Genomic DNA, 26,891 nt, shown 5'->3' on the forward strand with positions numbered 1-26,891 from the left:
CTGTCAACTGTTGACATTTTTAAGATAAAACTAAAACAATAACATTAGATAATCTTAATTAATTAAAGGCATTAAAATGGGGAAAAAAACCTTCTTTTTCTCCTCTCACTTTTTCCTGCCAGCCCATTTCCCTATGGGTAATCACTGTTAAGTTCCTTATAATTCCTTCTAGGTAAAAAAAAGATAGATTTTAAACGGAAGAGTAAAGTGGGAGTCACATTAATGTGATAATAGTTCACATGTCTGGAGGTGACTTCCTCTTTGGACCTTCAGGATTGAAGCACTAACTGAAATGTCCCAGTGCAGGTGACAACCAGCAGACCATAGAGAGAGAAAAGGGAGGTCTAACCAGGTAGAGCGGGACATAGTGATGACTCACAGAGAGCTGCTCCTCGCCAGAGTGAGGGAAGAGACCGCAGACAAAAACATTACCCGTGTGAGACCCGGATCGGCCATTCCGGCTGTTGCTGAGCAGTGGTGGCCCTGCCGCAAAACAGGCAGTGGCATTGTGTTCTGTAAGTGCTTTAAGAAAGCAGAGAAAGGCCTGACCTGTGGTGGCGCAGTGGATAAAACATCTACCTGGAAATGCTGAGGTCGCCGGTTCGAAACCCTGGGCTTGCCTGGTCAAGGCACATATGGGAGTTGATGCTTCCAGCTCCTCCCCCCTTCTCTCTCTCTCTGTCTCTCTCTTTCCCTCTCTCTGACCTCTCTAAAAATGAATAAATAAATTAAAAAAAAAGAAAGCAGAGAAAGACGTAATATGTAAAACAAGTTTTGGGAAACACCAATTATAGAGAAAATACACTTTTGTGGAACACTTATTCCAAAAGGCATTGAATGAATGACTTGTTTTTGGACTGAGAATAAGATCAGAATTTGCCCTTTACTTTCGAAAGACTTCATTCCGTCTTTCATCCAGGCCTTGTTTCCGGCAGCCCACTCAGCACAGCCCTTGTTAGGCCAGCGGGGTGGCGCAGCTTTGCCTAGCGTGTGCCTGGAGCGGGGCCTGGGCTTGAATGCTGCCTCCCCCACTGCCTGGCTAGGTGACCTAGGGACGGTGCGCCCCTCTTCTCTGTAAAGAGAGGAGAGCGGCTGCTTCAAGGGTGCTTGTAAGAAGTGACTACAACACCTGTCACAGAGTGGGGGCTCGAGGGTGCCACCCACTCAAGTGCTGGGGATGCCGGCAGAGCCATTACGTGTTTTCCTCAAATACCTTTTGGTTTTCAGAATCAAATTATGAAGGAGCCAACTCAGTACCTCTATATTTTCTTAATAATAACTTTTGCTATTGTAAAACCACATACCTGCCGGCAGGCCCTGGATCCAACAGAGCTTGGCGCTGTGGTCGGGGAGAGCAGGTCGGTTCCGGGGGATGCAGGGACAGCCTGCTTCCAGCTGCTCTCTGGTGGCCCCGAGATGTATGTTTTCAGTGAGCAGACATCAGCCCTCTTGCTGTCCGTCACTCATGTCCGAGGTAACAGATGCCGCGTTTTCTCCTGGTCACTCTGTGAAGTCAAGGTGGCTGCAGTCTGTGGCCACAGCACTGGGCTGCCCAGCTTCTCCCTTTCTGCTCTCCTGACCTGTGGTCCCCGCCATCCTAGCCTTCTAAACATTTTGCTTTTGGACTTCATCTTAGTTTACACTGGTTTTGGTATCATTTTCAATTATATATGGATGGCAGGGAGTTCTGAAGAATTTAATCAGAGCTAGACATTCCCAGCATTTTAACTGCCCTGACAAATACTGTGTCCTCTGCCAAAAATGACCATCCCTGAGCCACTGCCGCCGCCACCATCACCACCGCCCACTCTTCCAGTTTGAAGATTTTCCTCTCGCCTCTAAATGCCTGAGACAGAATTATCAATAGATACTCCCGCCTTAGTGCTCCCAGAGTACAGTTGTTCTGCAAACATCCATGTTGGCTTTCGTCCCCTGAGACTGTAGGTCAGCATATGCACAAGTCTGTATTTGCCTGGTACCGTTGTTGTGGGAGCTTTGCAAGAGCTCCTGTATGCCGCCCCCATCCTCGGTGCTGGGCAGTTTCTATGGGCATGTCGTAGTAAGCTTGTGCCCTGCTGTTCGGTTATGAATGGCAGGCTGCATGCGTGCCTGACGCAGATTAAGAATTGGTCTATATTTAGTATATATTTAAGAATGCCTTACAGTATAGAATAATTTTAATTAATTTAATTTTAAATTTAATAACTCTGATTCATTTCATTTTTAATTCATTTTCATTGGGATTTCTGATAAATCACTGTGAAACAAAGATTGTGGGTAGGAAGCTTTGGGCAGTTCCCCCCCAGGCTAGCACATAACGGTTGTAGGGAACAGCACTGAGCTGAAGGACAAGTGGGCCTGTCTTGCAGTGGCTGCCGGGACCTCTGGGACCAGGACGGCCCTTCAGAGTGGTCTGTTTTGGCGAACGGACCTGTCTTCATCCTCCATCAGCCAAAACCAGTGGCTGGACAGGAGTTGGTGACCGTGGGCAAAGCAGCTCTCTCCAGCTCAGGGTTGTTTGCAGACAGGAGCTCCTGCGCGCTGTGAGCAGCCAACACGCACAGCCAGTCCTGCAGAAGGATCTGAGCGGGGCTTCATAGCATAGATTTAAGAATGTGCCTCTAAGGATAAGCTTTAGTTTTGGTGCAACAGAACATGTGATTAATGTTGTTCCTATCAGTTAAAAACCTGGAAAGGTTTCTGAAGCATTAGGGCCACTGTGCAGTTTATGTTGAGAATATTGAGCCCTCAGCTCAGAAGTGTGCAGGCGAGGCCTGGGTGGTAGGATGTCGTGTCCATCTATGACAAGGACAGGGAGTTTTAAGAGTCCTTTCTTCATGGCCTGACCTGTGGTGGCGCAGTGGATAAAGCGTGGACCTGGAAATGCTGAGGTCGCCGGTTCGAAACCCTGGGCTTGCCTGGTCAAGGCACATATGGGAGTTGATGCTTCCAGCTCCTCTCCCGTTCTCTCTCTCTCTCTGTCTCTCTCTCCTCTCTCTCCCTCTCTGTCTCTCTCTCTCTCCTCTCTCTAAAAAAAAAAAAAAATGAATAAATAAAATGTAAAAAAAAAAAGAGTCCTTTCTTCTGTCTTAAGGCAAGACGTCTTCTGGTGCCCAGGCTTCTTCTACAGATCTCCAGAGGGAAAGTTTCATCTTCCCCTTTGGGAACACGTCTGGTCTAAATATTTATATTTATGTTCCCAAAGGGCACAAAACTGTTAGCAAGCTAATTTCTGTCATTGAGGAGAAATCCTGTACATTTTGCACAGAGTTTCTCTGTGAGATATAGGCAAGAACTTTATTGTAGCCCTACCACATCCACCCACGATGCCAACCTTTCCCCCCAGGTGAAGCTGGCAGTGACCATAATCCCTGCCTTTGTGAAATCTGGCCTTTGTGATACAAGCACCTGTAATTGACTATAAGAGAACTGACCATCAGCTTTCTATTTGTAGAGAAAGCCATCTCAAAATACATATATATGTCCTAAAAGTTGGGTAGATGGGCCTATTCCCCAATATGTTTTGGGGTTTTGGGGTTTTTTTTTTTGTTTGTTTCTTCTTTGCTGTTTTGAATTAATAGCTCTGTGGAGTTACTCTCTGAGATACAGAAATGGAATAATATGTGTTGGCAAAGTCTTTAAGTTTGGACAAATCTTATGATGTTGCTAGCTATATATAAATATAAAACCTATGTCCTAGGACAAGTTTATTAAACTTTCCAAGCCTCAGTTTTCTTTAAAATAACTACCTAACAATCTCATTAAGATTAAATGGGATAATATGTGTGAAGGTCCATATATACCTATGAACTAACATTTTGTAAATACCATGTTGCTGTAGTGTATTTTCATTTCCTGGTCTCTTCTTTAGATAAACAAGGAGGGCAGTATGTATATCAGGAAAGTTAGAGAAGAAATGAACAGTGTACAGCTATAGTACAGATAAGATCTAGAGTCAAAAAAAAAGTTTTCTAGTCTTAATATAATTTCATCATGGAAACAGTTGCTTTATAAAAACAGATAGCCTTTTAAGATATTTTTAAAATAATTTTTAATTCCTTTTAAATGGAAATATTTCCCAAGTTTGATAGAATTTTACTTATAAATATAGATAGATATAATAGATACTTTGTACTTCATTTCAAAAGTATTCAAGGCAACTAAAATTTTATAAGATTTTATATATATAACTATTCACGACTATTTTTTCATTTTGGAAGAAATGGAAAAAAGTTGTAATAGTCTACAGAACTCTAACCCTTTCCAAGAATGTAATAAAATATAAACGATTCTACCTGGCATTTTAAATTAACTCTGAATTTGAACTATAATATCAAATATTGAGAATCCAGAGATCATAAGTAGAGTAAAATAACCAGAAGAGTGATAAAGAGAATTTCCCATTTATTTAGCAGTTCTGAAGGTCAGAAGTCTGGTACGACCTCACCAAGCTGAAGCCACAGTTTCAGGAGGCTTTAGGAGAAAACCATTTGCGCTGTTGGCAGAATTTAATCCCGTGTGATTATAGGACCAAAGTCCCCATTTCTTTGCCGACTGTCAGCGGGGGTGGGAGGCCATCTTTAAGTTCTAGATCAGGGGTTGGGAACTTATGGCTCTTGAGCCAGATGTGGCTCTTTTGATGGCTGCATCTGGCTTGCAGACAAATCTTTAATAAAAAAAAAAAATAACATTAAAAATATAAAACATTCTCATGTATTACAATCCATTCATTTCCTACTGCTCATGTTCATGGTTGCGGGTGGCTGGAGCCAATCACAGCTGTCCTCCGGGACAACGCCAAATTTTTATTGGATAATGCTTAACGTACATGGGTTGTTGTATGGCTCTCATGGAATTACATTTAAAAATATGTGGCGTTCATGGCTCTCTCAGCCAAAAGTTTCCCGACCCCTGTTCTAGAGCATCTGCTCATGGCCCCCTTTCTCCATCTTCAAAGCCAGCTGTGCCAGGTCATGTTTCTCTCATGTTTCAACTGTCTCTTTTTTCTTCTTTAGGCACATTTCTAACTCATCCCCCACGTTCCTATTCCACTTGAATGACTTCTGTGTTTACATTATCCCACCATGGTCACCTAGGATATTCTTCCCTCTTAGTCATACCGGCAGAGTTCTTGTGCCGTGGAAGATAACATGCTCACAGGCTCTGGAGATTAAGGACATAGGCATTATTCTGCCTGCCTCGTATAAGCCTTGTAGGAGGAAGAGATGACTTATCACAACTGACCCAAGCAGAAGTAGAAAACCTTAAGAGTGGAGTTAACAGAAAAAATATCCAAAAATCCATCATTGTAATACCTTTAAAATCACCAGCACCAGAGAATTATATAGGTGGGTGATTTGAATTTTGAACAGACAGATAAATATAAATTCAATTGTATAAACTTAGAAAAAGCTGAAAATTTTTTTCATTTCATTTTTTAAAAAGGCCACGTTGTTGAAAATTAAAATGCTTTGGCTTCTTAGATTTATCTGTTTTTCTATGGACTTTTGAAAGCAGTTTGAAACTCAAAGCTAAGTAAACATTCCTTTTGTTTTAGCTGTATCTTCTACCACCCAAGGCCATAAAAGCTACTTAGAGTACAGTTCCAGGCAGCAAGGAGAAAACATTCATAAAAGGAAAAAGAGAAACCTAAATTTATAATAAATACTTCAATTTTTTCCACTACATCATCTTGAGGTAGGAAATGGCTTGCTAAGCAGGTGGTTGAAACAAAAGCCATCAAGGAAAATGAAGGGAGAGACACACACATTTATATACAAAGGACTGAGGTCCAGAATTAAGAACTCCACTAAGTCAGCTTTTTAAAATAAAATGAGCAGAGCCAATTCATACAGGACCTTCAGATGATTGAAAGATACTCACATTGAAAGATATTCAGCCTCACTGGTTACCAGGAAACTTCAAAGTAATATAACCAAGTTCTCCTCAGATTAACAAAGTAAAAAGTAAGATGATTAAATGAAGATATATCCTGTTATATTTACACATATTTATAAATATACATGCATGTATATATGTTAAAATCCTAGGAGAAAGCAATTTGGAATCATTTATGTAAATTTAAAATGCACATATAATTAAACATAGTGGTTCCACTTATAAAACTTCACCTAATAGAAATAGCAAACTGTTTGTACCTAGAGACATACCTCTTTAGAGTTTTAATTGTCATTTAGTTTGTAAAGACAAAAAATTGGAAAAATCCTAAATGTTTATTTAGGAAAGCTCCATTTTTTTCTTCTTCACAGCCATTAAAAAGAATAAGGCTGACTTTTACATAAGACAAAGACAAATTTCAAAGACAAGGTCAGTCCAGAAAGCAAGTCACAGAGGGAAGCATTTTTGGAGTGACAGAATAAGAACCTCTGATCAGTTGCAGAAATGTCAAGATCAGCTTTTTTGCAACTCTGGAAATAAATCAAATAATTGCAACAATTTAAGGAGCATCTATTGAAGAAAAATGGCTGGATCTAAGTAAGAACAGCATGCTTTGTAGCTTTTTAACTTTCCTTACCCCTCCCCAGGTCTGCCATAGTCTTTAATAGCCATTAACTATTTTCTCTGGAGGAGGAAGGATGGACTTGGAGTACCCTGAAAGTTCCATCTCCAGTAAATTGTAACTGGCTGACTTGTCCAGCAGCTCCCTGGAAAAGCCTTATTCATAGGGTTTGTCTTTACTTGACCTTATTCAGAACTCACTAAGGGAGAAACCCTTTCCACAGACATCCATAATGAGTGGAAGTAACTTAATATCATAGCTGCTCAAGGCAAAAATGGAGCAAACAAGAGGCTAACCAAAAACTGAACAGGGCCTGACCTGTGTGGTGCAGTGGATAAAGTGTCAACCCAGAATGCTGAGATCACCAGTTCAAGACCCTGGGCTTGCCTAGTCAAGGCTGATATAGGAGTTGGTGCTTCCTGCTTCCCCCCTCTAAAAATGAAAAAAGCCTTAAAAAATATGTTTAAAAGTAACTTAACAGGAAAATCAGAGGATAGTGCAAAAAAAAGAAAAGAAAAGAAAAAAAAAGAAAGAAAGAAACTTATAAGGAAAATCAAAGACCTATAGAGGTCTTTGAAAAGTTCCAGTATATTCCTGGGATTCTAGAAGGCCACATGTGCAAGATTGTGCACATGGCCAGGAAAGACGTGAAAATGGTATAATCTCTCAACTCTGGATGAAATTGAGACTCTGCATATGCAGGAATAAAAGGTAAAGCAGAATTGGAAATCTCTGCTACAGCATTGAAGGCATGCCCCAACACACATGCACACACACACAGACACGTACAACCCCAGCAAAGATTTAGAGACTTAATGGTTCAAGGCATTTGAGGAAAGGAAACCTCTGCCTCTACCAGTCGCTAAGCTAACCAAACAGAGACTTCAGTGGCTAGACACCACAAAGAATATAAACTTAGCAAAATTAGTTTATGGAAGTCATTAGAAAAAAACAACAAACAACAAGAAAGACAAAAACAGGGAAGGATAGGATGTAATTTGCAGAGCTGACACATTATTTTATTAAAATGTCCAGTTTTCAATAAAAATTTTGAGACATACCAAAAAAAAATAGGAAACTAGAAAGTATGGGCCATGGCTGGCTAGCGTTGAGAGTTTGATCCCGCCCTGGCTGGATGGCTCCATGGGTTACAAATCCTCGGGAAGAGAGTTTGATCCCCAGTCAGGGCACATAAGGGAAGCAACCAATAAGTGCACAAATAAGTGGAACAACAAATAAATGCTTTTCTCTCTCTCAACCTTCCTCTCTCTGTCTCTCTAAAATCAATCAATAAATAATAATAATAAAGTTTTTTAAAAAAAGAAAGTATGGCTTATATGTAGGGGAAAAGCAGTCAATACAAACTGTCCCTGAGGAAGCTGAGACACTAGACCTACTAAAGACTTTAAATTAGCTATTATAAATAGCTTCAAAAGCTAAAAGAAACTTTATCTAAAGAACTAAAGGAATGTATGAGACCAGTGTCTCACCAAAAAGAACCAAATAGATATCCTGGAGTTGAAAAGTACAATAACTAAAATTAAAAATTCATGGAAGAGGATCAGTATCAGATTTGAACTGATAGAAGACAGAACCAGAACTTGAAGATCAGTCAATTGAGATTATCCAATATGAAAAGTAGAAAAATAAAAGAATGAAGAAAAATGAACAGTTTCAAAGACCTGCAGAATATCACGAAGCATACCAACATGCCAATGATAGGCATCAAGAAGGAAAGAAGAGAGAAAGAGGTGAAAGGAGTTATTTGTAGAAATGCTAGCTGAAATATTCCAGTTTTATGAAAAACATTGTATATCCAGGAAGCTCAATTAACTCCAAATAGGATAAACTCAAAGACATCCACACTTGAACATATCATAGAGAAACTTAAAAGCCAACATCAAAGAGAGAATCTTGAAAGCACCAAGAGAAAAACAACTCATGGTAGTCAAGGGAACCTCAATAACATTAACAGCTGATTTTTTCATCAAAGTTATGTAGGCCAGAAGGTAATAGGATGATATGATTAAAGTGATTTTTAAAAAATACTGTCAACCAATAGTTCTATATCCAATAAAACTTTCTTCAAAAAGGAAGGAAAATTAAGACAGTCACAAATAAAAACAATTCACTGCTAGCAAATCTGTCCTATGATATATAGTAGTAAACGGAGTCACTCAGGCTGAAATAAAAGGACCTTAGAAATTAATTTAAATCTATACAAAGAAAAAGCAATAATAAAGGTAACTATATAGATAAATATAAAAGACAGTATAAATGTGTTTTATTTATACTTTATATTGTTTAAGATGGCAATACTATTCACATTTATTTACATATTCATAAAAATCCTTATCTCAGGTATTCTTTTAGGAAAAATTAACAAACTAATTCTAAAACTCATACAGCTATGCGAAGCACCTTTAATAGCCAAAGCAGTGTTCAAAGAGAACTCACACTCCACTAAGTTTAGAATATTTGGAGCTAAACTTGACTCCTCTCTTTCTCTCATACCCTTAATATATTCCTCAGTAATCCTAGTCAATTTTGTCTAGAATCTGACCTCTTCTTACGACCACGCCCTGATTATTCTGCTTACTGAGAGTTTCGCAGTGGCAAAATTGATTTCTTTGCTTTTGCTTTTGCCTTCTCCCCTCCCTGAATTTCTTCTCAACATGGCAGCCAGCATGATCCTTTTAAAAGTAAGTCAAATTAGGCTCTGGCTGGTTAGTCAGTTGGTTAGAGTGCTGTCCCGAAACACCAAAGTTGCAGGTTCTATCCCAGCTCACAGCACATGTGGGCAACGGCCAGTGAATACACAACCAAGTGGAAAGTGGAACAACAAATGAATGCTTCTCTCTCCCCTCCCCTTCCTCTCTCTGTCTCTCGAAAATCAATCAATTACATGAATAAACAAATATTAAATAAATGTAGGGCAAATTATGCCACTTCTCTGCTCAAATCCTAGTGGCTTCCAGTGGCTTCCCTTCACCTAGTAAAGGTAACCTGACCTGCTCCCCTGCTTGCCCTCGGACCTCACCTCCTACCCCTCATTCCCACATTCTTAGCTTTAGCCGCACTGGCCACCTTGCTGTCCTCCAAAACACAAAGGTCCCACTTGGGGATTTTGTACTTACTGTTCCTTCATTTAACCTGCAAAGCTGGTCTTTCACCTTCAGATTCTTGCTCAAATGTCAGTACCCCTCAGTACTCAGGGACACCAGCCCTGACCATCCTGTTTAAAGTCGCAGTACCTTCCTCTGACACGTTCTCCTTCACTGCTTGATTTTTCTCCACAGCACTCATCACCATCTGAAATCATATATATGTTACTAATGTACAGGGTGGGGCAAAAGGACATTTACAGTTGTGAGTATGCAAAACAGAAGAGTTTATTCTTATATTATTATTGATTGATTATTGTATTATTTTCCATAGAGATAACTGGAAACCTGCTTTTGCCCCTCCCTGTGTCCATCTGTCTCCTCCTCACTAGAAAGTATGCTCCCTGAAGGATGGGATTTTTTATGTAGTTTCCACTGTCTTGCTGCATCCCTACGTGTCTAGCACTAACTGGGCCTTCAGGTGTTAGTGGTTGAATGAGTGAATGCAGCAGGTATTTTACTAGGTGCTGTAAGTGCTCATACAGTATTATGGGAGTGGCCCCATTTATAAGCGAGACCTGCATGGGTACGGCTGTAGCTCATGTGTACCTGACCTGTACACCAGGCTGCCCTCTCTGCAGGACTCACTGGAGCCCTTGCTCCTGTCCGAGGGAGCTTTCTGGCTCCAGAACCTCTTAGTGGAAAGAGCTTTGTTGGGAATCACAGATGCACTGACTCTAATGTAGGGACTAGTCTAGAAAGAGGCCCGTGAGCCAGCACCTTGTTCTAGATGCTTCTACCATAGGCTGGGGAAGGAAAAGAGACCCTTTTGAAAAACTGGTGAAGGATTTCGATCTTTTAATACTAATAGTATAATATACAGGATGATAGTTCTCAGTTTCCATTATTAAGGTTGATTCCGTTACTGAGGGCCCAGTCTTTTAACCTGTGATTTCCAAAATTGGATTTCTTTTTTTTTTTTAGTATGTGTGCAACAGTTAGACTATTGTAGTGTAAATTATGTGTAGAAAACTATAGCACACTTCATAGTTTGAAAAAATTGGCAGCTACTCTGATACATAAAAACGCATGCATTGTAATGCCCCATAGTGTCGTTACATCGACACTGTGAACAAAGAACTATCATGATCAACCATTTATTAAAAGCAGTTAGTTCAGTAATTTAGGAATAAGTGGTGTTTCATTATAGCTACTTAATTTTTCTTGCAGGACAAAGTTCTAAAAACATCAGTTCATCTCCAAGCATTGAGAGTTTGCCGGGAGGAAGAGAATGCACGGGCTCCCCACCGCTGTCTGCTACCAAAAAGGACTCCTTCTTCAGCACCATCTCCCGCTCCCGCTCACACAGCAAGACCATGGGCAGGAAGGAATCTGTAAGTGTTTAGCAACAGTTTTCTTTTTACCCTTCATTTTCCTCTAAGGCCGTGCATTTGTTAAAGCTTCTTACACAGCTCTTAAAATTGTTACAGACTAAAATGAATTACTCATCAAACATAACTTTATTAAAATAGTTAGGAATGCCCTGGCCGGTTGGCTCAGCGGTAGAGCATCGGCCTAGCGTGCGGAGGACCCGGGTTCGATTCCCGGCCAGGGCACATAGGAGAAGTGCCCATTTGCTTCTCCACCCCTCCGCCGCGCCTTCCTCTCTGTCTCTCTCTTCCCCTCCCACAGCCAAGGCTCCATTGGAGCAAGGACAACCCGGGCGCTGGGGATGGCTCCTTGGCCTCTGCCTCAGGCGCTAGAGTGGCTCTGGTCGCAACATGGCGACGCCCAGGATGGGCAGAGCATCGCCCCCTGGTGGACAGAGCGTCGCCCCTGGTGGGCGTGCTGGGTGGATCCCGGTCAGGCGCATGCGGGAGTCTGTCTGACTGTCTCCCTGTTTCCAGCTTCAGAAAAATGCAAAAAAAAAAAAAAAAAAAAAAAAGGAATATCTTAAGGGATGGTCCATGTTACACTAGGGTGGAGGGGGAATGTAGTATCTGTTTAAAAAAAATTAAATACCAAGTCTCAGTCCTTTTTTTCCCTTACAAATTTTTTTTGTCAAAGCCTGTTATTTCTCTAAAATGTAGCAGATAGCACTATACCAAATAATAGATTAAGATACTAAAACAAACCAAGCTGTTTTTTCAGTTTCAAGTATTTCTTAAAAATTAAAAATGATTATTTTAATACTTGTTTCAAAAAGTTATACAAATTACATTTAAATTCTGTTAGATTAATAGTTGTTCTCTAAGGGCCTTTGTGCACATTATTCAAAAGAACATATCTAAAGCATATCACTTACATTAAAAAAGAAACCTGGTTGTGTCTAAAACTTTTTAAGCCACATCATAAGAAATAAAACACTTAGCCACATTTTATAGCTAATTTAACACAATAGTTCACAGAGAAGAATTCTGCCCTCTGTTGCTGAAATAGTCCTAACTAAGAAAAAAAAAAATGTACAGCTTTTGCCAGTGAAACATTTACGGTACGCAGGCTAGATAACAACATGATATCTATCTGTGTGACTGCGCGTGACCTTGGGCAAGACATCAACTTCATGGTGCTTTAACCGGTTCATCTGCAAACTAAACAACATCACTTTGCTCTCTGAAGGAAGAGCTCACTGCATGCTCTCGTGGGGCCCCTTTCTGTGGGTAGAAATCGTGATCCTGTAATTTGCAGAAGAACAGAGTGAAACTCTCATTTGAGAGGGCAGCATGGATGCAGGCAGTTAGCGCCGCGCCCTCTTCAGTTCCACCCCAGGGACAGTTAGGGGAGTTAAAGATAGACTCTTGAGGAATGAGAAAACAGAAGAGAAGACAACAGCAACAAATTTGTGTTACTTGGAAAGCAGATGTTAAGTGCTAACTAACTTGGCAGCCTAAGAAAGCCGAACACCAAGTCAGCAGTAGGTAAAAACTTGAAGAAGCAACTTGATTTAGCTTTAAAATCTCCCAGAAGCTCAGGAAGTGGAAATGGGGTAAAGGTGGAACTGAAGACATGAGGACTGGTCAGGAGTCTCTTCAGAAAGCAGTGAGATTCCCTTGCTCACCCTGGCAGAAGACTGGAGGTTTGATTCTTTGCACTGAGCAGGTTCGGGCACTTGGAAGTGCGGCACTACCCAACTAGAAAGAGACTGGTGAGTATAGTTAACTACTGAATGTGAGGCAGGAGGCCTCACCACGCTCCCGTCCCAGAACCCAGTGTGTACGCACCTCCAGGCAGTAAGGGGTTTCTAAACAAAAGACACACAATTCTGACTTGACTGATTCTTCGGGGATAAAAGCAGTTAGTTCATCAAGCCCAGCACCATCCAACACAGGCCTTTCCCTCACCTTTTAGTTCACACCGTTTCATATGAACAAGGCAGCCAAGGGTCCCCAGATTTTTGAGAAGAGCACCTGATAGTGAGAGGCACATAAAACCAAATAGAAAAGGCATCGTTTATCCAGCAGTTAACATGGTGCTGGTACATGGCTGGCATTCAGTCAGTCTAGAGGAAAGAAAGGAGGGAGGGAGGGAAGGAGGAAGGGGTGAATGAATGTATGTTACAATAATAGTGATCCCTCAATAAACGACAGGTTGTACAATCCAATCCCAGTATTACAACTCTGTGATATGCAATTTTCATAAAACTAACAAAACTAGAAATAATATTCTAAGTAGGAATACAGAGATATGTGACATTTTGTCATCATCACTTTCATATCAAGTATGTTATGAAACAATCAGTCTGATCCAGGGACATCTGACATGACCTAAACAGAAATCCCTGTGTTTGTGATAAGGTCAGAACTGAGACTCTGAGGGCAGAGTGCCCGGCCCCAAAGCCAAGGAGGAAAACTTAATAACCCCCTCACTGAACCTCTTTCTCCGTGGGTGACAACAGCTGTACCAGCCTCACAAAACTGTCCTGACATCTGTATAGGACAGTGTGTAAAAAGCCCTTGGAGTGCTGCTCAACCCCCTTATTTCATTAAAGATAAAATAGTTACTATTACTTAAGATGGGTGTGAGAAACATCCTCCCCCGCCCACAATCCCGCTCTTTCCTCCAGCCTCATGGGTGGGGTGGAGCTGGGGACAGGGTTGGGTCTGGGGGACGGCATTCAGGGGTGCCTGTGGCACGTTTAAAAAAGAGAGGAAGGAAAAGTATCATTTATGTCCTGATGTTTTCATGTGATACCTGGTACACAGTAATTAAGCAAAAATACCTCAAGTTGAGCTCTGGATATGCTATTTATCTGTGATTAGAAAATAGCTGTCAATGGTATTAGCACAAAATATCTCACTTTATATCATTTTTTAAGTGAAATTCATTTTCTGAGTGACTCTTTAGGTAAAAACTATTTTGACATAAAAAGAATAAAATGGTATAAAGCGAAGAAGCAAAGTAAAATGCTTCAGAAAAAATATTCATTTAGGAAACAACCACAACAAAAACTTAGGAATCAGCCCTGGCCGGTTGGCTCAGTGGTAGAGCACCGGCCTGGCGTGCGGGAGTCCCAGGTTCGATTGCCGGCCAGGGCACACAGGAGAAGCGCCCATCTGCTTCTCCACCCCCCCCTCCTTCCTCTCTGTCTCTCTCTTCCCCTCCCGCAGCCAAGGCTCCATTGGAGCAAAGTTTGCCCAGGCGCTGAGGATGGCTCTGTGGCCTCTGCCTCAAGCGCTAGAATGGCTCTGATTGCAGCAGAGTGATGCCCCAGATGGGCAGAGCATCGCCCCCTGGTGGGCATGTCGGGTGGATCCTGGTCGGGCGCATACGGGCGTCTGTCTGACTGCCTCCCCGTTTCCAACCGCAGAAAAATACAAAAAAAAAAACCAAACCCTTAGGAATCAAAATATGATATCTACAATGTAAAAATAGGAGATTTGGAAGATAAAATTGAGGATATATCCCCCCAAAATAGAATACAGGCAGAAATAGAAGGTAAGAAATAAAATTAGAGAAGCAACCCCAGAGGTTCAAAATCTAAAAAACAGGATTTCCAGAAAGACAGAACAGACAAAATGAAAGGAAGGCAAGAGTCGACAATTCAATTCAATGAAGTTTTCCACTAAAGACCTGAGTTTTCAGACTAAAAAAGTTCATGGAATATCCCACACAAGTACATACAAACCCACACACAGATACATCACTGAGAAAGTTCAGAACTCTGTGAACAAAGTGATAATGCTGCAAACTTATAGAACTGGGTGAAAAGAAAGATTTCCAAAGGATCAAGGATTAGCATAGCTTCAAATTTCCCATAGCAACACCAGAAACAAGACAATGGAGGAATACCTTCAGAGTTCTGAGAGGGAATCGCTTCCGACCTAAATTCAACACCTAACCAAACTAATTAAATGTGAAGGTAAAATAAAGCTACTTTCAGACACTCAGGATTCAAAAACTTTGTTCCCATGCATCTCAAAATCTACTGTAGGATATGCTCTACAAAAATGAGGATCTACACAAGGATGAGGAGTACATGTAAACAAGTAAATATATTCCCCAGAATGATAATGGAGGGAGATCCCAAAAATGATCATGTAGACAGAGCTCAAAACCGTGTATAACACACCTTAGCATATCCAGAGAGCAGCGGCCAACCCAGACTGAAGCAAGAAGATTCCAGTAAGTTTTTCCTCAAAAAGATGAAAGTGTAAGAACAACTAATATATTTGAACAAACTGAGAAATTTATACAACTAGAGGTGAGTTTGTATTTAAATTAGTGAGAACTTTAGAAAAAATAAGCCAGTACAATACAGGACAGTCAGCAACCTCAAAGAAAAACAAAGTAGCTACAGGAAAAGAAAGGTTGTAATAAACCTTGTAAGTGAGCCATGACTGTAATTGACATTGATCTTATAATGTAAGCCTAATGACAAGCTAATCAAAATCATGCTAAAATTCATTTAAGGAACTGTGTGTTTGCATGCAGCGGGGTGGGGAGCAGGCGGCAGTGGTCATTAGAGCTAAAGCCTCACCCTTCACAGTGGAAAAGTACTGTGTGGTACTCTAGAACAGTGATTTTCAACCTTTTTCTCATAGCACACATAATCTAATTACTAAAATTCTGCAGCACAATAAAAAATATATATTTTACCAATCTGACCAACAAACAAAATAGGTATAATTTTGACTGGTTTATAAAGATAATAATAATAGTAATTACCTACCCTTTTTACTCCAAAGTGACTTTTTAAAAAAAACAGGTGCCTATACTCCTATACAAGGATTTCTGATACCAAGAATTAACCAATCAGATGCAACCTTATTATGCAACATGACCAATAAGAGGCAAGTCTCTTATATAACCTATATATGTATGGTTCAAGACAGGGCATTCACACCAGGTAGCTATTGTTGTGTTGGCTGTTGTCATTTTTTTTATCTGACAATCTAAGGGAAAAGAGGTCACTAAATAGCTATTGCATGTTTTAAAAATTCTTGGCAGCACACCAGTTGAAAATCGCTGCTCGAGAAAAATCAAGAAGTAGCAATATCAGCTAGAGCCACGAGATGAAAACATAGGTAAAAGAATTGAAAGTGGTTACTTCTGGAGAGCAGGAAGTGGAGGGTGGGGCTGTGTGAACCGTTTTTCATAACAAGCCTTGTAGAACCATTTGACTCTTCGAAGTGTTACATCTATAACTTAGATTAAAAGTAATAACTTCAAATTACAACAAAAATAGAACCATCGACATAATAAATTAGAAGAGGAGATGCCTGCTTGTACAAAGAATATGTCTATGAAGAGTTAGAATAAGGAATAACAAATGAGAAAGGCATATGGAGAGATGTTTCATTTGCAACGTTGTAGTTTGGTGGCATATGGATTAGTCGACACCACCAATTAATTACTTTTCTTTATGGTGATGCTGTGACTTAAAACTGAGAAGTGGAGCAAAAATAGAAATAGAGTCAGTCTAACCCCCCACAAAGACCTGCTGTGAACCAAGAAACAGAATGCCAAATTATTATTCAGATTTTAATATATTTCTTAACTTGTGGGGAGCACGTAGACAGAAATTTTCACAAGATAGCGGGTGGTTTTCCAAGTAATGGGTTAGCTTATATATTTTATGAAATAATACATGGTAGTCAGTGCTCTTCGCCAAATCATCCCAGTTTCCCCCCATTCTAGGCACTGATACCATTGTTCCTCCTTATTCCCTGTGATCTGTGAGAGCCATGTGACTCTCTGTCCAGTGAGTTGTGAGAGGAAGTGATATGTATATATCGTTACTGCAAGATCCTCCCACTTTTTTCTTTCCCTCTGGCACAATGAGCAGAGCCCATCTGCCAACCCATGATAAACATGAAATGTGAGTGAGAAATAAACCTTTATTAATTTAAGCTGAGAGGGCTGCTTATCACAGTGTACCAGTGCACAGCTGAAAAATGTTCAGGCCAATAATTGGGAGTCATTCGCCAGTGGGAACCACATATTGCCCCCCAAGTGGCCCCAGTAGCACCAGAGCCTGTGACTGAGCACCCATCATCCCTGAGCCCACTTTGCTTTTACTTCCAGCTCAGGTCAGTGTGGTCAGGGGTATTCCATGTCCTCAAAAACCTTCAAGATAGTTTTTTCATTAATATCACCATTATCAATTTTTCACACAGTCAAGTGGCCAAAACTGAAGCAAAGACATCTTTTGCTTTGGGTCCCCAGTGCCTTAAATAATATGATTATCTTTCAGATTTCAGGACTCAGTTGATCTTTTAAAGTGGCCCAGGGTCAAGAAATTGTTGATGTCAGTTAACAAAAGGATGAAACAGCAGTTGAAAATAGACATTAAAACACAGATAATCTAGTAGTAGTTCTCAGCCTAAGTGCAGCTAAATCTGCTTATGTTTCTAACCTAGTCATTGAGAGAGGACTATCAGAATCAATATAAGATGTGACATATTCTGGACAAGTGTCATGTACTAAGTCTCAGAACTGATTTTCTCTCAGTATTGCCTTTTTATGTTTCAAATAAAACCTTTCCGAAACCTACAGGCTATCTTTAGATGAAGTTGTGCACATTTATTCCTGCTACTTCCCCAATTAAGTCTTGTCCCTTATGCTTATAAAGACATGCCTATAAAAGTATGACATCATCATACTTTTCTGAAATGTGAGCAAAGTAGTGGGAAGTTTTTAAAATGAGCTTCCTTCATGACCAGTAGTATTGGTTTGCGGGCTGGTATTTGCTCCTGAGTAGTGTTCCCACTGCTCTGTTCCCCAGAGAAGCCTGCCAGGCTTACCTCATTCAGACCCAGGGTTTATTTCATCAAACGGTCTGACTTTTTAGTCCTGAAAACAAAATTCAATAATTTGTATACTTTTTATATTTCATGCTTTATTTTGCAAAATATAAATAACATCTAATACTTAGTTTCCTGGAAACCTGTTTTTGTTGGTCATTCATCTGACTGTTAAAGAATTTTTACTTATTTTAACATTGTTAAATACAGTTACTACCATATCATTTTCCAAGAATAGCTTTGCTAAGGTTAAAGAGGAGGGAAAATACTGAATATAAGAAAAACTCTTAAGACTTTTTGTTTGTGTGAATTAGATCTAATATTTAAACATATCAGCCAATTAAAAGATTTTTAAAAATATTCCTGATGAATTGCAAGACATTTTGCTATGCTTTGTTATAATTATATACCAATATCTAAAACTCTAAACATATCCACTCAGAATTCTCTCTAAGCCACAGGAAATCAAAAATTGGCTGAGCTGGAAATCCCTACATAAATCAAGATGTGTAATGAGGTAAAAAAAACCCTGCTGGTTCACCTCACCACTGGGGGTGCTCACCCTGTGTCTCCATGACCCCTGCATGCACCATCATTGCCATTTGGTAGTGTGAATAGATACTATGGTCGTACTAATAGACTTTCTTTTTGTAATATTCGTGGATCTATTCTTTATCCTGACGATAACAAAAATTGTCAGATGAATGAAAACAAATTCGAAAGCAGACTTATATTTGCCTCTGGAGGTATAGACAACCTGAACACTACCTAATCTACTTCAGGTCATGTTCTAGAAATTGGAATTTAAGACATATCTGTATAAGAACTATCAGAGAGCAGTCCCAATGAGGATGCTTACAGTGAAATTGCAGGAGGAGAATCACATCAGAAGTTAAGTCACAATGACACCAAAAATATGGCAGGGAGTATATAGTTAAATTCCGTATAAGCAGTAAAGACAATAAATAATATGGATTCAGAAGATAGACCCCTGTGGGCTGTGTTGGTCTAGAAAACCTTATGTGAGAGATCAGACTTCAACCACAAACATATTTCTCCTTTCCTTCAATGCAAGCATTGTTCCCATGTGGATATGCAGCAACTTCCTAGGGCAGATGAATGGCGGTGAAGATCACGGGCGGTCAGCCATGTTGCTGTAGGTGTTCTCCCTCGCACCCTCTGGCAGGATGTAAAATAGTTGAGATTATATCCAGTTGCTTTTGGTGAAATAGGAGAAATTATTATCTTAAATGAGGAAATCTGTTGCTTATTATTTCAAATAACAAGAGTCCTGAGATAGGCATGTCTAGAGTTGGGTAATTCTTCATTCATTGACATCACCGTCTTTCTATGCTGCCCTCCTCAGTATATGGGCTCTGTCCTCAATTCCCATCGTGCTCTCGTGGGCGGCATCAGAGCCAGGTAGCTACCCCTCCCACCACCCTTCTCACACATGCACATCCCCTTGAGAAGTCTATTTGGAGGTTTGGGACATTCCCCTCCATCTCGTTGAGTGACCCGGATTAAATCCCGTGCCCCTTCCCAAACCAATCTCAGGTGAAAGGAAAGCTTCCGAGAAGCCCATGACAGTGTGGAAAGGTGGTGGGGAGGATGTGACTGAGCAGTTCTGTAGAGGAATTATCCCTAAACTATTCATTGCCAAAATGGCTAATCATTCCCTAAATCATTTGCATTTGAAAAGAGCCAGTTGTTAGTGTGGTGAATTTCTAGGGGACTTGAGTTAAATTGGTAGGTGGAAGGGAGAAACTGAGCAAGTGGCGTTCCCAATAGAACAGAATTTTTCTAGTTATCTGATTTTTCTCTCCAGTCAATGATGTACACTCCCTAAGAACACATAGTATGTGGAAAGTATTGATTGGCTTTCTTTATGGGGTTCTATATGGAATTGAAACTTGGCATCTAGAGTTTATCTAATTATAGGATTTTTAAAATTTGTAATATATATTTAATCCTTTATTATTTAACCATTAATGTTAATGATAATTGCATTAAAATACAGTGCTGTTTAAAATGCCTATCCTATTTAATACAGTTTATTAAAATAAATAGACATAAAATGAATTTAGACATCTGCATATTTTCTAGCTTCTTTTAAGTCTCATGGTAGGAATTTTAGTCTAAGGCCAAACTGAACTCAGGTATTTGAAATATGATATTTAGTCAGTCACTCGATGCTATATGAGCCTTGTTCACAGCCTTTTGCCAGCGCTCCCGTTCAAGGTCAAAGAGGGCGGACCCTGTATCTTTGTAGGAGTGTTCCTTCCTCCTCTCCCAGCTTTTCCTCACCCAGTTCACATAATCCCATTGTAAAGGAATGCGAACATCTCAGGGAGGATCATAACGAGCTGTTTTCAACAGTCTGTGCACGACATTTAAATTTAGCTTTTGTAAACAGGTTTTATAACCAACTTTTTAACATCCTCGTGCTTCAGTAAAGTTATTTTCAACCAAAATTCGTAGGAGCCCATGAAAGCAGAACCACAGGAAATGGAGTTCCGAATCTTGACTGCAATGTCCTTTTTAGGGCAGTGAAGATGGTGTCCTTTGGGGACAAATGAGACCCTTGTCCCCCACATGCTGGGCCTTCTTCCTCCATCATTTGTCTTCATCTCCATCATCTCCGTGAAATAGAAAGCGGCCAGACGGCCCCCACGCTGAACACTGCCCAGGGGGCATAGACCGTGGTTTGGGGAGAGCTCGAGCGAAGCAGTTGGAGATATTTAGAACCCTGGGACAGAAATTTCAGGGGTTGAGTCATGCTAAGTGTAATGTGTCAGTCATGGCATTTGTTCCTTTCCAATGATCTGTCTTAAAACTTTACATTTATTCGGTCTTGCAATGCCACATCGCCTTGGGGACAGTGCCTTACAGTGTGTGTGCAGGGCAGGGAAGGAAATGAGGGCTCTGAGCTGCTGGGTGCACACGGAGGTCAGTCGCGGCCAGAGGTCAATGTGGCGGCCATTAGGTTGTCGTCCTCTTTCCTTCTCACATGGCACCTTCCTGCTTTTTCAGCTTCTGCCCCATAGCTTCTCATCGTTTATTCTTTGAAACCCCTCCGTTAACTTTTCCAAGACGCTGTATTTTTAATCTACTGGGTTCTAATTTGAGGAAGAATGGCTTTGTGCCAGTCATAGGAATCCTACGCCTACTAACGAGGAGGGAGCTGTGTGTCACACAGGTGGCCTTTGCCTTGCCCTGAAACCTTAGGCGGAGGAGCCCCGTGCCTGAAGGGTTTGGGGGCGCTCGGGCTGCCACAGCCTCCTCCCTTCCCCGAACCCTGCTCCCTCCCAGATGCCCGCGGACCAGAGTCCATACACGTGGAAATACTGGGGGCAGGAAGCCCCAGGAGCCTGACTCCTGCAGCCGGGAGGACAGGGCAGAGTTTCAGGTTACAGGGCACTCAGGAATGCGGGCCCTGCAGGTCTCACAGGAGCCCTGCTGCGGGGGCAGTGCCACAGGGCTAGAGCCAGCCTGTGCTCTGTTCACTGAACAGCCTGCGCGGGCCAGGGCTCTGTTTGCTTGGAGATGGGACAAAGTCAATATCCATTCCCCAAGGCCTGTACCCAAAGGGCATGGACTTTCCTAATTGAATTGAAAGCTTGTCTTGGGTTGGCAAAGGCCCCAAGAGGGAATTGTAGTTGTTGGAAAAATTCAGGACCTTTCTATTTTGTGGCAATGATTTAAAAAAAAAAAAAAAAAAAAGTGGCACATGAGCAACTTTTTAAAATATATGAAATAACAACCCAGACCCTTCTCGGCCCTGTCATTACAATGTGGCTTCAGGATTTTAAAAGCCTTGAATACATAGATCACAAGAATGTAATATAACCCAATTTCCAAACTTCCTTTTTATTTATGATGATAGCAAATCCCTCCATCCTTTTCATCAGAATTGTCACCAACTTAGTACTCTGTCTTTTGTCTTTTATTAATTAATTAATTTATTTATATTTTTTTAAGTAAGTGACAGGCAGGGAGACAGACTCCCGCATATGCCCCAACAAGGATCCACCTAGCAAGCTCCCTACCAGGCGATGCTCTGCCCATCGGGAGCCACTGCTCTGTTGCTCAGCAACTGAGCTATTTTAGCACCTGAGGTGAGGCCATAGAGCCATCGTTAGCAGGGCCAGCTTGTTTGAACCATTTAATCATGGCTGCAGAAGAGGTTGGGGGGGGGGGAGAGACAGAGAGAGAAAGAGAGAGAGAGATGGGATGGGTGGGGTGGGGTGAAGAAGCAGATGGGCACTTTTCCTGTGTGCCCTGATCAGGAATTGAGCCCAGGACTTTCACATACCGGGCCAACGCTCTACCTCTAAGCCAGAGGTCCCCAAACTATGGCCCGCGGGCCACATGCGGCCCCTTGAGGCCATTTATATGGCCCCTGCCACACTTCCGGAAGGGGCACCTCTTTCATTGGTGGTCAGTGAGAGGAGCATAGTTCCCATTGAAATACTGGTCAGTTTGTTGATTTAAATTTAGTTGTTCTTTATTTTAAATATTGTATTTGTTCCCGTTTTGTTTTTTTTACTTTAAGATAAGATATGTGCAGTGTGCATAGGGATTTGTTCATAGTTTTTTTTATAGTCCAGCCCTCCAACGGTCTGAGGGACAGTGAACTGGCCCCCTGTGTAGAAAGTTTGGGGACGCCTGCCTAAGCCAACTGGCTAGGCCCAGATGGCAAACCTTTTTATAAAAACCACCCACTTTTGCAGTGCTGGTCAACCTGGTCCCTCCTGCCCACTAGTGGGCATTCTAGCTTGCATGGTGGGCCAATCACAGCGCTGTTTGGTTGCTCTGCTACTGCCCACCATGAAGGGACCAGGTTGACCAGCACTGCAAAAGTGGGCGGTTTTTATAAAAAGGTTCGCCATCACGGGTCTAGAGCCTGTATCGTTTCCAGTCAAAACATTTCCGAGAGTTACTTAGGTTAGTAGGTAGAAACTTTAAAAGAAATAACTCGAAGCATAATGATTACAGTAAGCCATGAACAAATTGGTTTTATACTAAATCCCAGAAAGTTATGGGCTACATTTGAAAACAAAAGAAAAAAATAAAAAATGAATTAAAACTTTTTAACTGGAAAAGTAGTCATGACAGGGGACGCTTCTGTTGTCGCCACACCCACCATATTTTACTGGACCCCTGACCACACTCCAATTCCTTCCTTTTGGTTGTCTTTTCCAATTGTTTCTCACTTTTGATGTTCTTACTGGTCTGCTTTAAAGCTTCCTCGCTTTCTCATTGTGCTTCCTTGATGCCTCTTGATGATGGCCTGATCTCATTAAATAAATCCATTCTAACCATACCTGTGCCTGCAACAGAAAGGGCCTTTCAGACTGGCATCCGAGGTCACTTTCAGGTGGTCACTGACCTCTTGATCACTATCACCTTTATTCTTGGAGACTATCCCAAAGTTAGGACAGAATTATAAACAAGATCATGAAAGTTTGCAACATTTTCCTGAGTTCTTCTATGTAACCACTTAGGTCATATTGGTTCTATTAACAAGGAAATGTAAACTTGCAAATTATATCACCAACCTATCCCACATACACATATTCACCCATTATGACACAGTCAAGAATTGAAGAAGGCCTCATATGCAGAATAATGCCCCAGTCAATTTACAGTAAACAGTGAAAAATGCTGCCCACGTAGCTTAACTTCAGGATATTCTCAGTCGAAATTCTAGGCAGTCTTATTTTTTTGTTTTTAATTGATTTTAGATAGAGAGGAAGGAAGAGAGAGGGTTTTTTTATTCCACTTATTAATGCATTCATTGATTCTTGTATGTGCCCTGACCAGGGATCAGACCCTCAATCTTGGTATATTGAGATGATGTTCCAACCAATTGATCTACCTGGCCAGGACTAGGCAGTCTTGTCTGAAGCCTGTTTGTATGTTCCACATGCGCCTGTTATTCATTCATCATGATATAGAGACCTATGATCCATAAAATATTAAGAACAATACCGTTTAAAGTGAAATTGAAGAAAATAAGAATGAAACCAGCAAGGTACCGTTATGTGATAATGCTAACGTTTATGGAAATCTTAAATTCATCTCTAGACAACAAATGTTAATATCATCCTACTGGACAGTGGTGAAACTATTACCTGTTTTTACTGCCCAGCATAAATAAAGTATAGGTTCTTTTCTCAATGTCTGTAGTCAGTCGTCCACCCTCAGGCTCTATGACCAAGGTCTTGATGAAGGTCTTAAGAACTGGGTTTGAAGATTGGGCAGAAACCAGCTCTTTTTCTCAAATAAATGAGGAGGCCTAATTATTTTGCCAGGAATAGAGGTTTAAATTCCTGAGATGGACTAATTAACTTAAAGACTGCACTTGCATTCCATTCCAAAGTGAGTGTCATTTTTAGGACTTCTTAAGTGGAACATAACAGAGAATCTGACTTTAATTGATTCAAATAATAATTTATTAGGTCAAATTTAAGTGTGAAGGACTTCTCATCCATGACTGCACATTAGAGTCACCTAGAGAGCTTAAAAAAATACCAGGAACCGAAGAACTGAATCAGCATCTCTAAGGTGGGGCCTGGGCCTTCATAAAAGCTTCTCAAGTTATTCAGATATGCCATCAAGGTTTAGAACCCGTCATTTACAAGCTCACCAGTGTCTTTAAGCAACCAGATTCATTCCACCTCTCTGTCCTGCCCAGAACAGGCCACAGTAGTTCTAGGTGCTGTATCTATTCACCCACATCTAGAGGAGAATGACAGACCATGTCTTCTTGGGACATTCTCTTAAGATTGACTTGCCAGGTAAAATTCAGGATGCCTAGTTAAAATTGAATTTCAGGTAAATGATGAATAATTTTTTTGTATAAGTATGTCTCATACTTATACATGGGGGTCCTCGAGTTACAACACAGTTCATTCTTATGACAGTGACATAACTCGAATTTTGGTGTAAGTAGAAACACACCCTAGCCTAAGTTTCTTACCTATCCTAACACAGTTGTAAAATCATAATCTAGAACACAAAACACAACTAAGCCACAGAAAAAGAAAAGGGACATAAATATATTGTACTGTACACTGTACTGTAGTAACAGAAAAAATGACCAAAAAATGAGTGTAAAAAAGATTCCTTTATTCCTGTGGTTGGCTTGCACACTGGAAGGGGCATTGCAAGGTGGGAGAGAGTGACCTACTAGCAGGAGGAAGCTGGAGAGACAGGAGACCCTGCAGAAGGTGCTGGGGATACTGGGTCAGGTGAATCAGGATTGCCTAAGGAGCATGCAGGAGACGCTGGGGATGATTCTACCTGTACTACAGGTGTTTCATCTCGAGAAGCAGCTGATGTAGAGGGTACAGGATCTGTTGCAGGCCTCTCTACCTTCTTAAAGAATTGTTCCAGCGTAGTCTGGTACTAGTTCGCCCACGTAGTCCATAAGTACAACATTAATGGAGTAAGCCAAAACACTCACATCTCAAGTTTTTAAAGTTTTTATAGGAGTAAGCATCCTAAACTTGAAACATCCTATGTGGAGACTGTTGTAATCCAAGGATCCCCTGTAAGTGGCATGGGATATATTTATACTAAAAATATTTGTTGATTTTCTGAGATTCAGAGTTAACTGTATATCCAATATTTCTATTTGTTATATCTGGCAACTCTGTCTTAAGAACTTTTGTTTTTGTTGTTTTTTGCCAAGAACCATTCCCCCAAGACTTCCCCTTAGGTCTCATTGGCCAGAATTCTTACAGCCATTATTATAAAGGTAATGGGGGCCCCTTAAATCCATCAGGCCCAGCTCGCCCCACAGCTTCGGGTTAGGCCCACTCCCTCCTGAGATCAGAGGCATGGCCGCTGGCCCTGTTCGGAAGTCAGGGATGGGCGCTGGGAGCTCCGGCCCCTACACAGTCACAGTTTAGTCAGCCCCCTGCGTGCCGCCATGGCCTCTAGACCACAGCTTTTCTGCAAACAATTACCTTTGTGGAAAAACACATAAATGTAAGGCATTTTTCCCCGCCGAGAAGGAAGGAAGAGGGCTCGGAGCCACCAAGTGTGGAATAACAAAAGGTTTTATTGAGTACAGCACATCCCGCCCGCCCGGCAAGGTTCCCTGACCCCGAGGTAAGATGGAGGCCAGGGAAGTTGCACGGATTAAACCGCGTGGGAGATATTTAAAGGGGTCCCTCTAGGGAAGTTAAGCTAACATGGCGTGGTGAAATCCCACTGGCTGGTAGATGGTCGCTTTTTTCCAAACAGTTCCTGTGAAGCCTCGTTTGGCGCGCTTGGTTGTGGGCGGTCCTAGCCAAAGTTCGCAGGTCTGAGTTCCCCACGTGACCATCCCCCATTATCCACCGACCTTACAATAAACTTGATTGTCATGAAGATATTCCTCTTCAAATGAATAGTCATCTTCAAAACAGTTGGCTCTAAGGCAATTTATATCTGCACAAAAATCACCAAGCTGTGCAGAATCACATATTAAAAACCACAGGGCTGGATATAAAACAGACTCATGGACACAGATAAAAGTGAAATGGTTACCAGGGAGAAGGGTCTGGGGGGAGGGAAGTAAAGAGGGACAAATACACGGTGACAGAAAGTGATTGGACTTTGGGTGGTGGGCACACAACACAATCAGTAGTACAAATGCTAGCGAGATGTTCACCTGAAATCTATGTACTCTTATTGATCAATGTCACCCCATTAAATTTAATTTATAAATAAAAAAATAATGGTACAAAAATTAAAATAAACACAGGGCCCATGAGAAAGATGGGGTTGGGGGAAAGAACATTCTACAGCTTTATTGCTGTCACACCAAACAAGGCTGGGATCTAATAAGAGTGATAGCATGGTTTTACATACGTTAGATGATTAAGAAATAAGTTAATACTGCAATAAATATGATCCATTACCTTGAACAAGACCTGGAGCCTGGTTGGAGAGGTGGACATTTGAAGGTTTGTAGCTTGTGAGTTACCACAATGTAGTGGAAGGAGAATGATCTGGAATCTGACCAATTGG

General features: G+C 41.1%; 1 protein-coding gene across 3 annotated transcripts in view; it reads left to right on the forward strand.

The window, feature by feature from the left end:
* Positions 1-26,891, forward strand: part of TBC1D5 (TBC1 domain family member 5) — a 545,405-nt gene that overhangs the window by 483,145 nt on the left and 35,369 nt on the right. For all 3 annotated transcript variants that reach the window (XM_066245714.1, XM_066245713.1, XM_066245715.1), the window contains one exon: positions 10,855-11,018. In XM_066245714.1, the coding sequence (XP_066101811.1) occupies positions 10,855-11,018 (164 nt within the window). The remainder of the gene's footprint in view (positions 1-10,854; positions 11,019-26,891) is intronic.

Source organism: Saccopteryx bilineata, chromosome 10 (genome assembly GCF_036850765.1).
Source record: "Saccopteryx bilineata isolate mSacBil1 chromosome 10, mSacBil1_pri_phased_curated, whole genome shotgun sequence".
Lineage (NCBI taxonomy): Eukaryota > Metazoa > Chordata > Mammalia > Chiroptera > Emballonuridae > Saccopteryx > Saccopteryx bilineata.